This window comes from Colletotrichum truncatum (assembly GCF_014235925.2).
Source record: "Colletotrichum truncatum strain CMES1059 chromosome Unknown Contig_0001, whole genome shotgun sequence".
In the NCBI taxonomy this organism is placed as follows: domain Eukaryota; kingdom Fungi; phylum Ascomycota; class Sordariomycetes; order Glomerellales; family Glomerellaceae; genus Colletotrichum; species Colletotrichum truncatum.
In genome coordinates, this window is record NW_027222398.1 from 3,782,200 (window position 1) to 3,797,929 (window position 15,730).

The window sequence follows — 15,730 nt, forward strand, 5'->3', positions numbered from 1 at the left end:
GCAACTACTCTGCTGTCTCTTTACAAATGGAAATGTGATCTGATAAGGACTCATCACGGGTGATAAGACAATGCAAAAGGGAACAGGTCTTACATGCGCTTAGTCAAACTGCTTTCATGACTGAATTAAGCTTTCGCAGGGTTTCGTTAATAAAATGTTATACGTATAAGGGCCTTTAGCAGATGCTTGATGCAAAGGTGCTACCTACTTAATCTAAGTGCAAAAAGATACCGTTGGTAACTAGCATAGAAATACCCATAAGAGCGTATACGGACAGATTTCTCTCAATGCATACTAACTAGAAGTCTTGCCTGTAGCTTAAAAGTCATGGAGGCGAACATGGAGCGCTCATCAAGCCGGGTCCGGGACTCAAATTTCTAAAGGTAAGATCCATCGGCCAAGAGTTTGGTGGTAATTACCAAGCTGGACTAAGTGGTTTTGCCGCCATCACACACTCTAGGAAAGAGATAGGAGCAGGTGGGGGCGGGCGGCAAAGTGTTTGATAATCATTGGCTAGACCTTGTATTTGTACCCCACATCGGTAAACGATCACCCGGAAGAAAGGGAGTCATGGGTGTGCCACCTAACTGTTCAGAGGCAGAAAATAAATGGTTCCTACAATACACAGCAAATTCCTGGCGTGGAATGATCTGCTTATCTAAGGCAACTTGCATACGGTGAAGAATTGATTACCTTGGCCAAAAGGTTCTCGCAGCTAACGTTCCTTCATGCAACAGGCATTGTCGAACCATGAAGACAACTCCAGATCTCGGTGGCCTGAAATGGATTCGCACCATGTGGGGGCTAGAGCCTCGGTGGTCGGTTGAACTCGACGAAGACGCGATTAAAGAGACTGTTCAGGCGGCGCTCCATCTCACCGGAATATTTGATATCGAATTTTTAGCAAAGGGGGTATTCAACAGGCTTTACACCTTAAAATCTGCCGACAAGGAGCTGGTTGCCAGGGTTACTTTACCTATCGACCCCAAATGGAAAACCCTAAGCGAGGTTGCAACGATGCAATGGGTAACCCAGAACACATCACTTCCGGTGCCTCGCGTTCTAGCCTATAACGCCGTCAGATCAAATCCTATCGGGTTTGAATGGATCGTGATGGACAAGGTCCCAGGCAAGCCGTGGGCAGATATTTGGCAATCGATCTCATTTGGCGCAAAGACCAAGATTGTCTGCCAAGTTGCTCTGTTTTGCTCAAACACCTTCCAAAAGCAAATGACAGGTATCGGCAGCTTATTCAAACACACGGACGAACTCAAATTTACATCAACTCAGCTTAATAAGACTTGGTCTCCATCAGCAAGTCTTCTGGAAGAGTCTAGTCCTCTAGACTCTTCCCACGATCGAGAACCTGATGATATAGAATCATGTACATCCTCAACTTTCCATCTTGGGAGAACGGTTTCCACGTCTTTCATCACCCGGGCAACTCACGCTAACGTATCCTATGGTCCGTTTGCTACTGGTCGAGATTGGTTGTGTGCAAGACTAGATGTTGCGGAGCGCGATTGTCGCCATCGTTTGGCCATCGTGAAGCGTTGTGCTTTGAAGACCGAAAATGAACAGCAAGAACAACCTAAGCATATGCAAACTGTAACGAAAACAATTCGAGAAGATCACAATGACGAAAATACAGATAGAGAGAGCGACCAGCCTGAACAAATCAACCAAGGTTGTGTTGAGGATGATATAGACGAAGTTGCCAAATGTTTTCAGGTTTCTATTGATCAAGGCTCTCTCAGCATCATCGAGGGCCAAGTAATCGCCGAGGATGAAGACCCAGAGCTTGGTAGTGAAAGTGATAAGGACGAAGACGACGAAGAAGAAGATCTAGAGGACCTCGAAAATTCTCTTCTCATTATCGCAAAACTGCGAAACCAGCTTGACAACTTTTTCCCCAAGGCTCAGCCTGACTCAAGTCCCGAACCCTCCATGATTTTCCACGACGACTTGAGTCGACATAACATCCTTATCGACGAGAATGGCCTCCTTTCTGCTGTTGTGGACTGGGAATGTGTTTCTACGTTACCATTGTCAATAGCCTGCCAGTATCCTTCGTTTCTTCAAGGGCACACACTTGATACTGAGCCGATTAAGAGCAAATACCAACACGATGAAGATGGAGAAGTTACGGAGCTTTACTGGGAACACCTTGAGAACTATGAGTTGACACAGTTACGGCGCGTCTTTTTGGAGGAAATGCAAAAGTTACAACCGGGATGGGTCAAAGTCTTTTACTCCAGCAAGCGGCAGAGGGATTATGTTCTCGCCCTTGAGGCATTTGATGACCTTTTCATGATTCGCAGAATTCTGAGTTGGCTTGAGGATGTGGAGTCGGAGAAATCTGTCTTTCCAGGGCTAGAGGATCGGATAGACGCAGGCACACTCTGAAACTAGTGCCTATACTCAGCTATATGTTTTCTAGTTATTATGTAGTGGCTAATTGGAGTGAAGTGAAGAGAGTACCAGGGCATTAAAGATCGGGGCTGCCTCAATGCTTCGGGAAGTTATGAACTTCTATTTCTATGTAACAGCAACCGGAAGCATATAATCCCAAATTTTGGCTTGCTTCGACTTGAACATATAACATGACTTCTTGTGGCGCTACAATCTAGTTTGTGCAGAAAAGAATAGGAAACTAGTGGGAAGATTTAAACCTGCTTGTAGTGGTAGTATGTAGCAAGACCACTCGGACTTCTGTTTTTACTCCGCGTATCTAGGGTTACAAATAACCCTAAGAACGCCATACAACCCGCGAGATAGATAGTCACAAGTGAGCATCCTCATCAAGCTCTTTCAGAAATTAGGAAAGAAATTCAATAGCTCTGAGCAAATGTAACCAGCACCAATATTGTTCTTTTCGCACAACTCACTAATTCAATATACGGTTTCTGATTGCCCAGGTAGATAGGGTCACATGCGACTGCAAAGGCAATTATCAATAGCCACAAAGTCACAAAAGTCGAGAGTACAATGGCTACTGACATATATATTGACATCACCGAGGCTGTGAGTCTCCCATCTACTAACAGCAAAATTGGTTTTATCTTGGATTGCGCCTTTCTAATCTCAACAAACAAATGACATGGAAAATTAGGTTCACCTGCGTAATTCTATCATCCATGAACAAAAGTGGCAAGTAAACTCACTTACCAGTATTGAAAGTCATTGATATATCGCATGTTGCGTTCTTGTATTTGTTACTATCACCTTGATAAACACGAGGATCTATTAAAGAATTTATAAAGAGGCGGAGATAATTGCTACAAGTTTGACATTAAGTATGCGTCTTATCTATTAACAGTTATAGAGTACATACTACTAACAGCGTTATTCTGGGATTTGTAAGAAAGATTCGTGCGACAAACATGGGACTAAACGTGATGGGAAAAATTCGTGGTAAAATTTGAGAGAGTCGGGTGGGCTTCAGCGGATAAGCAGGTTAGGTTTATCAGACCTGCGAGCATTGCTTCAGAGGAGGCTGCAGGTGTGTGGCGTAAGGTATTGACGAATTGGGCTTAGGGGGCCTAAATGCCAGAATTCTGTGGTCAGTGCTTCTTCCTTCAATCAACATTCCATTTGCCACGTCAGGTCTGCGACAGCTATGAGCGCGCTCCCAGAATTCCACCAACCCTCTACAAACTCGAGGCTAGGCAATGAATCATCCGCTGCCGTGACGAAGCGGTCCCGCGTCGTTATTTCCCAGTCGAAAGGAGGCTGTGTGACTTGCAAGTATGAGCCTTCAGCCTGCCATCTTGGCGCCATTTGACTGACTAGGCAGAACCCGCCGAGTCAAGTGTGACGAGCAAAAGCCCTTGTGTCGGCGATGCATCCAAGCAGGTCGAATATGTGGCAGTTATAACTACAAAAGCAAATCATCGTCGGCTTTGCGTCCCCCTTTGAAGGTCGGCATCGCAGTGAATAGCCATGCAGAGAGGCTTAGCTATCTGGCAGCTCACGTGCTGTCTTTGGACAACAACAGCTGTCTTCTACAAGATGACGATGTCTGGGGGCGCGTATTTTACCAGCTATCGAATCAAGTCGAATGTGTCAAGGCCGCCGCCGTCGCGTTTGGGGCTGCGTACGAATCATCGCTCAGTGACACCATCTTTAATGGGACTTGCTCGGCCTGGCATTACTACGGCTCAGCTCTGGCAAAACTCCAATCTGACTATAACAACGAGGCCGTCGGCCCAGAGTCCCTGGTTCTGGCTTCAATGATCCTAGCCTGCGTTGAGATTTTAAGCCAACATGAGCAAAATGCATTCGTGCATTTTCTTGGTGCCGTACAAACCCTGGATAAAATACATCACCGTGGCTGGCGGTCCGTATCTACTGACATTGTGAGCATAGTCAAAGACGGACTAATCCAAATGAATCTCATAATTTGCAGTTACGGCTTGTCTCGGACGCCCCAGTTTATGTATCTGGAATCCCAAGAAGGAACTGATGGAGACGATATATTCCGTGAGCCGGAGCTTGCCATTAAGGGCGCCATGCGCTGCCTCCGTCGAGTATATCAATTCGTTGAGTCGGCCGCCCGACTGCGGTACACGTATCCAAGCTGGAAAGATTATGATCTCGACATGTGTAAGAATCAATCAGACGCGGTGACCTACTGCCGTTCGGTTCTTAATGGCCTTATGGCGCTTTCTACCACACTGCAAGCTCACTATTCGTGTACAACGTCTACACTGAAAGCTTCAGAAACACTGGCAGACATTTTTGCTATTCGCACGCAACTAACGTCGGCTTTGATCTTCGCTCTGTGTGCCCACAGCCCATATGAAACAGTGTACGATGAACACCAGGACCTGTTCAGAAGCATTGTGAGTGACGCTGCGGCATCAGCGCGGCTAAGGCGACAGACCAAGTCAAGCGCTTTGAAACGCTTTTCCACACGTCCCGGCATTGTCAGCCCTCTCTTTATCGTGAGCATGAAGTGCAGAGATCCAACGCTGCGTGCTTTAGCCACGACGATGCTCAGCGAACAAAGTCGCGAGGGGCCTGCCGATGGACAAATCCTAGCGGCAATCGGTGCTCGAATGGCCAAACTTGAGACATCTGCGAGTATACCATCTTACTCCGGCGGCCCTCTAGCTGCTTCAAACATCCTCGAAGAGCACAGGATTGGCGGCTACACTGTGCCTCATCCAAGATTGGATAGCGAGGGCCGTCGCGTCGTTGACATTCTTTTCAGTCGACCAAACCCGCCTCTCGCGGAAGGTTGGGGCCATGTTAATTACTCGAGCCAAGACGGTTGGATTTACTGGTCGGAACCAGTTGAAATTTGAAGTAGCAATAACGCCGTGGCGCTACCTTTGTATACGAGTTCATCGGTATGCTGGATTATACGTCTTGCCGCCACAAGTTTTAGCATCAGCTTCGAAAGTCTTGATTTCCCTTTGAACCCCCTCTCAACCAGTTCCAACTTTGCGTGATTCTTTCTGTTGAGATCACAGGGGTACCTGTAAAGTGGGATATTCTCTGAGGGGGAAACTGGTGTATTATCTTGGGGCTGAGGTGGTCTGTAGGAGAAGTTCCAGCAGAAGTGCTGGAGGAAGTGGCCACGGAACTTACAGCCGTCTGTTGGGCTGGCAGGTCTGCCAGCGACGGAGCCACTTCAACCCGGAGTTGCGGCTATTGCAACACTTTCAATAATAAGCAGTATTTAATGCCCCGGGTTGGTTGTCAAAAAGGGAAGAATGGAAAGAGCGTATACCAAAGCCGATATACTTGCAACTTTTCACTTTACGATCGGTGCTCTCGGGAAGCAAAAAACAACTCCTTTCATTCGGAAAGCGACGTTCATGGCTGGGATGAAATTTTGTATAACTCCGAAATGTTTGGCAGGCGTGTGATACGCGAGGAGCTGTATTCAGCCGTTGGGTTCAATATCTTGAAGATGTGAACTAGTACCTGCATGGAAACTCTCGTCTCTTTCATTCTAAATCATTACCAGGCTACAATTCTTGCGCAGTATGTCAAGTTAATATGTCAAGCACGCCGTTCAACAACTCCTTATCTAAAATGTGGATGAAAAATTGCACAATGTTGACTATGGAATCACATGCCACTTAAATTCCTTCTCATAATCGTAATTGCTCTATAATTCGCTAATGTTAGTACGGTTCTTGCCTTTGTTCTGATGGTCCTGTTCCAAAAGACTTTGCTTTCGGACGTACTCCAGCACGATCTCTTCTGCTTCCTTTTCTTTCCTTGTTTTCTCTCCCTGCTGTGGCTGTTGTCGCCCCTCGAATTCCGTTCGTCTGGTGCCCGCGAAATTTCCCTGATCAACCAAAATATCTTCCTGGGTGCTTGATGGGCCATCTGTCTTAACGACCAAACCCTTCTCTGCCATCTTACATTCTTGTTCTGTTCGCTTGAGCTCTTTTCCTGCTTCGTTGCTCAAAGTCATGTCAAATGCCCATTCCCTCTGGCAACCCTTTTGTATTTCTTCCCTCAGGCTCTGCGCCATGGCTCGCTTCAAGTGTGCATTGTACTCCAGGATTTCGCTTTCATGTTGCCGAGCTTCGGCTTCGCTTGATACGATCGCCTGGCGCAAATCTTCCTGATATGCCTCATAATCTGCGAGTTCTTGTTGACGCTGGAGCTGGAAAGCGTCGTCTTCAGTCACCTGGTCGACAATAGAATTCTCTTGCGTATTTGTACGTAAACTCCCATGGGCTGACAATTGGGCGTTTTCTTTGATCACGGAAGCTACCAGCGACTCCTCAAGATCCATGTTGATAGAGCGTTGGTCAGAACTCGCGTGATCAGAGCTCGCGGTGTTTTCACAGCTGTGCCTGACTGCCCCGTGCTCTATGTTCCTCAGTCGATGGGCTCTTAAAATATCTTGCATTATCTTGTCAGGGTCGTGTTTTTCTTTCAGGCATTCTTTGATTAGTGTCCACCGATCGATGATGTCCTGCTTCTCTGCATCAGAGCTCTGCAGCCAATCCTCGTATCCTTGAGATGCCCTAGATGCGACGAGATAGTCCTCAATGTTGCTGCCGAATAGCTTCTGCACCTCTTTATGTACCCCTTTCATCGTATGACTGAGGACACCGCTGAAGCCTGCGAGCGGTTTCATTACAAATCCTCCGATGCCTTTGCCAATACCTTTAATGAATCCGCTGGGACCTTCTTTCTGGGCACCTTTCCAGGGCTGGATGACTAAACCGCTCACGCCATCGTACCAGCCAAGACCGAACTCCTTTCCTGCTGCCATGGCGCCTGATTTGAAATCTTTTATTTGTTCATGAGGGCGAACGGTATCATCTCCCCACATCTTGGGAAAATTGTGAAAGCCTTTGGTCAAACCCACTGAGATCTCCATGGGTGCCTGTACAGTTGCTTTTGCGATCCGTCCAAGGCCTTTGCTCATGTGCACGCCAGTCTGGCGCAGCAAGTCATGGTCCTTCCTGTAGTCCGATTCATTCTGATTGCGCAATTCACTTCGGCTAGAGTTATTCTGTTTGAAGCTCGAAGTGCCTTGCAATACATCGCACGTCAAGCTTGATTTAGTGTTCGATGTGGAAAATGACCGGTCGGATAGGTTGGAAGGGCCTCGAGGACGAGCGCGAGTTTCGTGGTCAGTCAAACTTGTTCGACTTTGTTCTGGCGAATTGAATGAAAGTTCTCTTTCGCTTGCATTTGAGGCCTCCGTTTTCCGTGCAGCTTTTTGAAATGCCTTTCCGGGCCGATTTCTGCTGGACCCGATCGGCATGTGCAGAGGTTTCAACGTCTCTCAAGGAAACTCAGCTACGCCCATCGCCATACTGCTGAATGCTCTAAAACATGCTGCAGCACCTCCGGATACCGGATCCCATGGACCTTCATCGGTGGAGTATTCTTGTGGTCTGAAGAGTTTCAAATCATGAAAATCTAAAAGATTTGCTTCCACCAAAGTACAAGCGGCAAAGGCACTCAACCTGACCTGGGTGCGTTTGATGCGCCACGTAGCATGCCGAGATGGTTCGAGAGTACAACGGAGTCGATCAACCTCGAGATATTGATGGAACGACTGTGCGCCCATGACGCTGCCTTGCTCTGCCGCGATTTTTCCAGCGAGTTCTTTGGCTCGTTCCAGTCTTTCGGGCCTCAAGCAGAAGTTGATGGCGTCAGCTAGTTTGTCAGCTGTGAGCTGTTTACATGGAATTGGATCGGGACCAGCCCCTGCGCGCGCAATCATGGCGCCCCAGAATGGTTGATCTCCAAAAAAGGGAACAATGACAGTCGGGCGTCCTGCGGCGATGCCTGCCGCCGTGGTTCCTGCCCCGCCATGGTGGACGACACAAGACACATGTTTGAACAGCCAGTCATGCGGCACATTGCCCAGCATAAAGACGCCGTCGGGAAGACGAAGACTGTCCAAGCCAAGGCCTCCCCAGCCCTTGGAAAGAACGACACGTTGTCCAGTCTTCCTGACAGCGTCGAAGATGAGCTCCGTCATTGCATCAGGATCATCTAACACAATGCTTCCGAATCCTATGTAGACGGGGGGAGGACCAGCGTCGAGATATGCCTGGAGCTCAGCTGCAGGAGTATAGCTAGAGGCCAAGTTGAGAAAGTAAAAGCCGGAGATGGATACATGAGGGCCCCAGTCTTTCGGCTTAGGTATGAGGGCCGGAGACCAGCAGTAGGTGTGAGGAATTTTGAGACGTTGGAGCATGCCGGGGGCCCAAATTAGACTCACGGGATCTAAACCGAGACACTTTTTGCGAAATCGGTTGATGATATCACCTAGACCCTGCCACGAAAGCAACTCAATCATGACATAACTTATGTAATTAGTAAGTTGCGGGTCGGCATTGGAGGATTGAATGTTGGCCAGCGGATGTGGGAAGGCTTGAGTTGGAGAGTATGGCATGGTGAACATGATATGGAGAGGGATGCCTAGCTTCTCTGCGCAGTGAATGTGGGCGAAGCTTGGAGGGTTGGCGATGATGCAGTCAGCTATGAATGGCCTTGCAGCAGGTTTGAAGCTAGGGTTGTCACCGGGGTCCTCTGAATTGCCATGTTCACTGTCATCAACACTCACCCCATCTCCTGTTTCGAAGCATGATCGCCAACAGCCTTGAATGTACTCGGCAACATCTCTCCTTTGTTGACCGACATCCCCACTTAGGAAACTGCGAAAGCCCGGCATCAAGCTGGGATTTTTGACCATGAAGGCCATTAGCCGGGATGGATCGCCGCCGATGTTAAAGAACTCCAAACCATTCTCCTCTACAAATTTCTTGAAGTTGAAATGAGTCGCTAGACGTACGCGATGACCGTAGGTATCTTTTAAGACTTTCCCTAAGGCAACAAAGGGTTGCACGTCTCCGCGCGAGCCCACAACCTGAATGACAATATTCAAGCTCGGGGGTGGAAGCGCCTTCTCCTCGCCTTCTAAGTGATGACTGCAGGCGAAAGGGTGTGGGAGATTGTCTTGAACACCCTGGGGCTGTTGAGATAGAGCTGGAGCAAAGAGCCCAGACAAACGCCGGTTGAGATGATTGATGCGGATGTTGACACGGCCGTCGTCAGTGACAAATGCACTAGTACTCAGGCCGTCTTTTTCGTTGCAAATTTCGCCATAGGTGTCGCCGTAAGCGGGAGGGGGAATATCATTTTCGGCCACGTCGGGAGTGACGAAGTCAGTGTTTTGCATGAGCGCCTCCTGTTTGGTTGTTCTTGGTTGATTGGTCTGAGAAGCAACAACACTTTGTGCGTGCTGAAGAATGGTTTGTTGCATTGCAGCTGCTGGGGAAGGTGGGCCCTTATCTGATGGAGGTTGGATGGCCATGGTATGAATAAGAGAAGGCAGAGGTGTTGTACCTCCGTCAGTTGGGTACTAATAGTAATTGGTGAGTGACTTTAGAATATTAAATGACGGACACATGGGAACAGCTTCGCAATTTATACTATCAAGACCAAGGCAATCTTCGTAGCTATTATCAGCAGCTCAACGGCAATGAGCACTTCTTACACTGCATCACGACCTGCATATAGAACCTATACTCGATCTAGCTTAGCTTGACAAAAGACCGAGGTGAGCTCCACTGAGAGTTGATGGCCAATTAAAGCCTTACCTGCACCCATGGCAGCACCCCTTGTAACGCCTAAGAACGATGTAAATCCTACTGCGGGACCCACCCATGGACGGGGAGGATGGGGTGTCATGGTCTTAACCAGCTTCGATCACGATTGCGGAGTCGTCGTCAGCTTTTTCCAAAAACATCATACCTTATCCAACCAGGAGGGCAGGTGAATGCTGCGGTCTTCATGTCTCCAGACGTATTTCCGTTCCTGTCCCAAATTCAATCATTCTACGGAGTACTGCACTGCAAACAAATGCCCAGGTATTTAACAACCAGCCAACCAAATCTTTTGTTTACTGGGCTCAACCCCCTGTTCTGCTTGTTCCTATGGGCCTTTTACCTTCAGCACAGGGTGGCATCGCTACTTCAAACTTCCGGCTGATTCCGAAGACATTTTGAAATGACAATACCCATGCGGAGGAGTTTAGTGCCAACTTAAAAACTCAGGTAGGAGGTATACAGCGTACTGTTGAGTTGAGACGTGGGCAGGGGATTTGAAAGAGAATACACCTAGCGCATTGGAAATACAAGAAGAGAAACATACTTTTTACCAAATATTCTTGCCCGATCGTCTTATATATCCCAGTGGCTGATAGTCTTCATCATATGCCATCCAGAAACTGGGCAACCGCAACTAGGGATGATCAGATGATCCCCTATTCTTCCTGATGAGCCCATGTCTGGTCAAAGGTTCAATGGAATACGTGGTCTACTTGTTGCTTCTCAGCGGTCTTGTTCCTCAATACTTACCCAGACCAATCGTTGTGCGAAAACTCGGATCTTTCCATTAGGTACAGTGGCAGGCCAGAGTCTGACAATCGATTGCCCCACGAGCTATTCCTCTCACAGCAATAACCGTTAGGTCGCTGGTTACAGAGCTGCTATGTGATGGACGATATTATATATCTCTGGAAAGTTAATCCAGGACTACATGCAACTTACCTACTTACGCAATCGGATCCCTTATGCTGTTGGGTTTTCTGAGTAGCCGTCAGATTGTACCAAAAGTAGACTGACTTCTGGCTCAGGTGACAACGACATCGGAGAATATCTTCCTAAGACTAACCCACAAGGGTTCCAGTCGTACAAGGTGCTTTAAAATGTGTTCCACGCGATTTTTTATTGCGTGTTATAAATAAACGTACTATCCAAGTGTGGTAACTCAGTAAGGAAAAGTGTCTTTTTGAACGGACATGTCGCCGAAGGAGTATATTTGATAGTGAAAAGGGGGAATCAGGGGTTTGAACATTTGCACCTCCTAGTACAGCTGAAGTACCACTAAGGCCTTTTCTAAATATATGCCGATAACGAATATGTCTTCGAGCAATCCCTCTCTGTTGTCTGACGGCACCATGGCCCATTCTAGACCCGGACGAACTTCACCGAGCTGGAAACCAACCGAGTGGAACAACCCACGTGGCGGCAACGACCCAGAAAGAAATCCCGCGGGATAGTACTACTTTATGAACGACACACATCAAATTTTCCATCAGTGCAATGACGCTAAAACCTTTTGAAGCGCGCCAGATAGGGGTTGTGCAGCCACGGTAGAACTAGCACGTGTACTAGAGCGGGTTCGATCGTTTTGCTAGCACGTCTAGCCGCCATGAGCAATTTCCTTGGACGAAATAAGCGCCAAATAGAGATAGCTTGTGCGCTATTGACAGGCGGTAGTTCGCTGGCTCGTCACGGCGCTGGCTCGTCACGACGCTATGGAAACAGCATGGCTGCCCAGATGGATCATTGCCGGCCACGGGTGGGGCGCCCCATGGGGCGCCCCATGAGCCACGATATACATAATCCATGAACTGCTCCTCTGACCAGCAGACTCGATACGTGTTGCAGCCTACCTATTCTCTCATTTTAACAGTCACTCATTTCGTCTCTCTCTACAACTAAAACTCGGTGTCTGTTTAGTTTGTTACGTCGCAGAGCCTCTTCTATGGCGAAGCTGGGTAAAATACAGCAGTCCCGCACTGCATACCTAGCTCTCCTTTCGACAGTGTGTAAATCTGTTGTGTCGTTGAAAGTAACAGCGCGGCTAACATGACTTGATAGGGAATTTTGGTCAATGCTGGTGTAATCGCTCCTCGTGAGCTTACGACTCCTGAAGTAGCGGGATGGACCTCCAAAGGATGCTGGATCGACAGCCTGAACGGTGTCCGAACACTTCAGGGAGGATATCGTGCAAGTGGCGACAACACGATTGAGTCCTGCCTCAAGTTTTGTTCTGACGGTAAATACAAATACGGCGGTGTTGAATACGGAGGAGAGTGCTTTTGCTCCCTCCGTATTTATGGCGATGCTACTCAGCAGGCTGATGCCGATTGCAACATGGCCTGCCCAGGAGACAACGCTCAGCCATGTGGCGGTAACAACAGGCTAACACTTTACGAGTCTACCGCTTCCGGCGCCACAATTGCAGGTGGTTCCTCTGGATACCATTATCTCGGCTGTTTCACCGATAATCCGGGTGCACGAACGCTCAACGTTCCCATGACTATAGACGGCGGCGTTACTGCTGCAAACTGCTTAGCCGCCTGCTCCAAAAACAACTATCTTTATGCTGGTGTTGAGTACTCTAGCGAGTGCTACTGCGGCAACAACCTTCTCAACGGCGGCGGTCTTGCCAGCGACGGCGAAAAGCAATGCGACATGCTTTGCGCCGGTGATAGTAAGTTCATTTGTGGAGGACCTAACAGGCTCAACATTTACACTTTGGACAATCCCCCATTGGCGACCTCGTCGAGCTCGGCTGCTCTTGCGTCAGAAACAATGCCACCCAACTGGGCAGCGGACGGCTGCTACACCGACAGCGTTGCAGCGCGTACTCTGCGATACTGGCTTCCTGTTCCTGGTGGATCGGACCAGATGACAGTCGATGCCTGCGTCACCGCCTGCAATGCTAAGGGGTATAAGGTCGCCGGTCTTGAATACTCCCAGGAATGCTGGTGCGACTTTGAATATCAGGCTAGCGGAGTGTCTGTTACGGACGGCTGTACCATGGACTGCAAAGGCAACGCCACGGAGAAATGCGGAGGTTCCGACCGTATGAACGTCTACACATCTGTTATCTCGACCATTGTCTCGAGTTCGACTTCTTCTTCGGATGCCAGCGCTACAATGATGTCTTCCTCATTCGCCACAGACTTGAGCACTATCACAGCATCGTCAACCTTTTCGACTGATACAAGCACTACAACCGAGTCTTCTTCCACCAGTACAAGCACTGCAACCGAGTCTTCATCCTTCATTGCAGAGTCAAGCAGTACCACAGCATCGTCAACCTTTTCTATTGACGCAACTATTGAAACATCTTCATCAACTATAAGTACGCTGATAACTTCAGCATCGGCGTCACCTTCGCCGATTGACACTGTGAAGGAAGCTCCGACATGCGCTACAAAGGCAGTTGGACCTAACCTTCTTCAAAACCCCGGGTTTGAGAGCGGTCAGTTTGCGCCGTGGAACATCTGGCAAAGTCAGGGTTGGGGCACGGCGACTCAGGGTGTCTCTGGCAGCGGTGCAGGTGCAAATGTCTGGTTCAGAGTTGACAATTCTCGGGACGGTGGTGGTGCTTCTGGGTACATGTCACAGACTGTCAGCGTTGAGGCTGGCAAAGAATATGATATCCAATTCTCTGTCAGCCACGAGGCGGTCTTCTATAAGGGGTCATGCAGCCTTAACTTCAATGTCGGCCAGAACGGGATTGGAAGTACGTCCGCGTACGGCGCTAGCACGATCAGTCCGTCCAATGGTTGGTTAAGGGAATCCAAGTCCTTCATTGCTACTGGGTCTTCGGTTACCTTGCAACTTTCCTACCAATGCCTCGGAACTGGATACGGTCTCACGAGGGTTGATGATTTTGTTTTGAGGGAGAGCAATGGCTGCGGAAACAAACTGTTCAACACAAAGCTAGACGACTCCTCTACCGACCCGTGGCCCTGGTACTTCAGTTCACTTTCGACCAGTACCGGAGGTCTTACTGTCGATACTAGTGGCGTCATCTCTGGCGCCAACAGCGCCAAGCTCACTCACACCTCGGCCACGCCAAATAAGTACGTGTATGCTGCGCAGAATGTGACTGGTCTGGCGACAGGATCGTATACAGCTGGGGTTTTCGTCACTGGCAGGGTTGACTCGTCCGTCACATCAGCTCAGTGTAGCGTCTATGTGGGTTACGTATTAAATGGCATTGCGAGGACACTCGGCACACCTGTCACCTTCTCCAAAACTGGTCTCGCCAAGAAGCTGGTCACCGGAAATATTCAGGTCCAGTCTGGCAGCGCGATCGTCCTTGTTGCCCTCACCTGCATGGGTACGGCGGGACAGAGGTGGATTTATATGGACGATGCCTACATGCTTGCCCCTGTTGTAGAGACTCGTCTTTAATCCTTAGGCTAAGCAAGACTTCAGACAAAGCAATACCAAATCAGTGGTTTTCTTTGGGAAGTTATTGTAAAATCAGTTTCTCTATTCATGAACAAGTATTCAAGTAAAATACTTAGTTCCAAAATAACTGGCATTATATTCCTTTCCTGTCTGACGATGACCGGTTAAAGTACATGAAAGAACTTAAATGAAGACTCAAAATCGTTCATTAAGTTCTTCTTAGTGCCAATAAATGCGCCAATGATCGTAGCCGGCCTGGTGCTGGTATGATCTCGCTTGGGCTGGGTCATCAAAGCGCTGAGGCGGAAGCTCACTTTACCAGATAAGGAAATTCGTGCTTGCTAAGGTCAACACGAGAAGTCGGGGATTTTCGCAAGAAATTGGGTGAGGTTCAACGAGGAAGAAACTCAGCCGCTAGGCCTTGAAAGCCGTTGCCATGTCTCACGATTTAAGTAGTATTCATAGTAAACATCAAGTTCCAGCATGGAGTTCGCTACCGTTTTAGGAATTGTCAGCTTGATAAGAATATATGCGTAGCAAAGGCAACTCAATGGAGTAATAGATAGAAGTTAAAGATATGCATACAAGCTGATATTACATGCTGAATGCAAAAGTAACTTACGCATAGCTCGGCGTAAGTACATAAGATTATTTGCACCAAAGACACGACAGGCTCCGCACCTAAGGCTTCCACTAATGACGATTACAAAGATAAGACTGGTTAAAAATTATCGAACGGTCCACTACCGATTTCAAAAGAGTTGGCAAGTTTACTTGTACTTTCTTATCGTTTTAGAAGCTATTTTTATTTTCCGCTTCAGCACACCTAGTTATTCTCGTCTTCTGGACAGATGTTGATTCCTTTTTCATATGTTTTTCATGCGGATTCAGATGAATTCTTTAGGCTTTGGACATATATTTACAACTTAGTTTTAGCCGCCATCCTCACCTTATAGACATCAGAAAAATTTAAATCGTTCACGAAATTTATTGGTATCGTCTAAGCACTTTAAACTCTTATACTTCGACATCAACCCCGTAAGCTTCGAGTCGTAACAAAGCCTGTCTTAGTTTGATAGTTCTCACAAAACCTTCCGTGTCTATTTACAATTCAACAGACTCTTCTACATCAACTTCATATGGGCGTCTTCATGAGATCCCAAAGTTATGCAATATTGATATTTTGGGTTGATTCGAGTTGTGCATTACCATGGCTGCTTGAGTGGCCTTCTTAA

General features: G+C 47.9%; 4 protein-coding genes across 4 annotated transcripts; 3 read left to right on the forward strand and 1 right to left on the reverse strand.

Annotated features, from left to right (window-relative positions):
* Window positions 1-750: 750 nt before the first annotated feature.
* CTRU02_201021 (uncharacterized protein) lies at window positions 751-2,406 on the forward strand (the record flags this gene model as incomplete). Its single annotated transcript, XM_036730569.1, has 1 exon — window positions 751-2,406. The coding sequence occupies one exon, from the start codon at window positions 751-753 to the stop codon at window positions 2,404-2,406; it is 1,656 nt and encodes a 551-aa protein (XP_036577593.1).
* Window positions 2,407-3,619: 1,213 nt separating this feature from the next.
* On the forward strand, window positions 3,620-5,309 carry CTRU02_201022 (C6 zinc finger domain-containing protein; the record flags this gene model as incomplete). Its single annotated transcript, XM_036730570.1, has 2 exons — window positions 3,620-3,747; window positions 3,797-5,309. 2 exons carry the CDS (start codon window positions 3,620-3,622, stop codon window positions 5,307-5,309), a joined length of 1,641 nt encoding a protein of 546 aa, XP_036577594.1.
* Window positions 5,310-6,121: 812 nt separating this feature from the next.
* CTRU02_201023 (glucosyl glucuronosyl) lies at window positions 6,122-9,673 on the reverse strand (the record flags this gene model as incomplete). The annotated part of the gene is made up of 2 exons (XM_036730572.2): window positions 6,122-7,489; window positions 7,955-9,673. 2 exons carry the CDS (start codon window positions 9,671-9,673, stop codon window positions 6,122-6,124), a joined length of 3,087 nt encoding a protein of 1,028 aa, XP_036577596.2.
* Window positions 9,674-12,045: 2,372 nt separating this feature from the next.
* On the forward strand, window positions 12,046-14,495 carry CTRU02_201024 (WSC domain-containing protein; the record flags this gene model as incomplete). The annotated part of the gene is made up of 2 exons (XM_036730573.1): window positions 12,046-12,105; window positions 12,162-14,495. The coding sequence occupies 2 exons, from the start codon at window positions 12,046-12,048 to the stop codon at window positions 14,493-14,495; spliced, it is 2,394 nt and encodes a 797-aa protein (XP_036577597.1).
* Window positions 14,496-15,730: the final 1,235 nt, after the last annotated feature.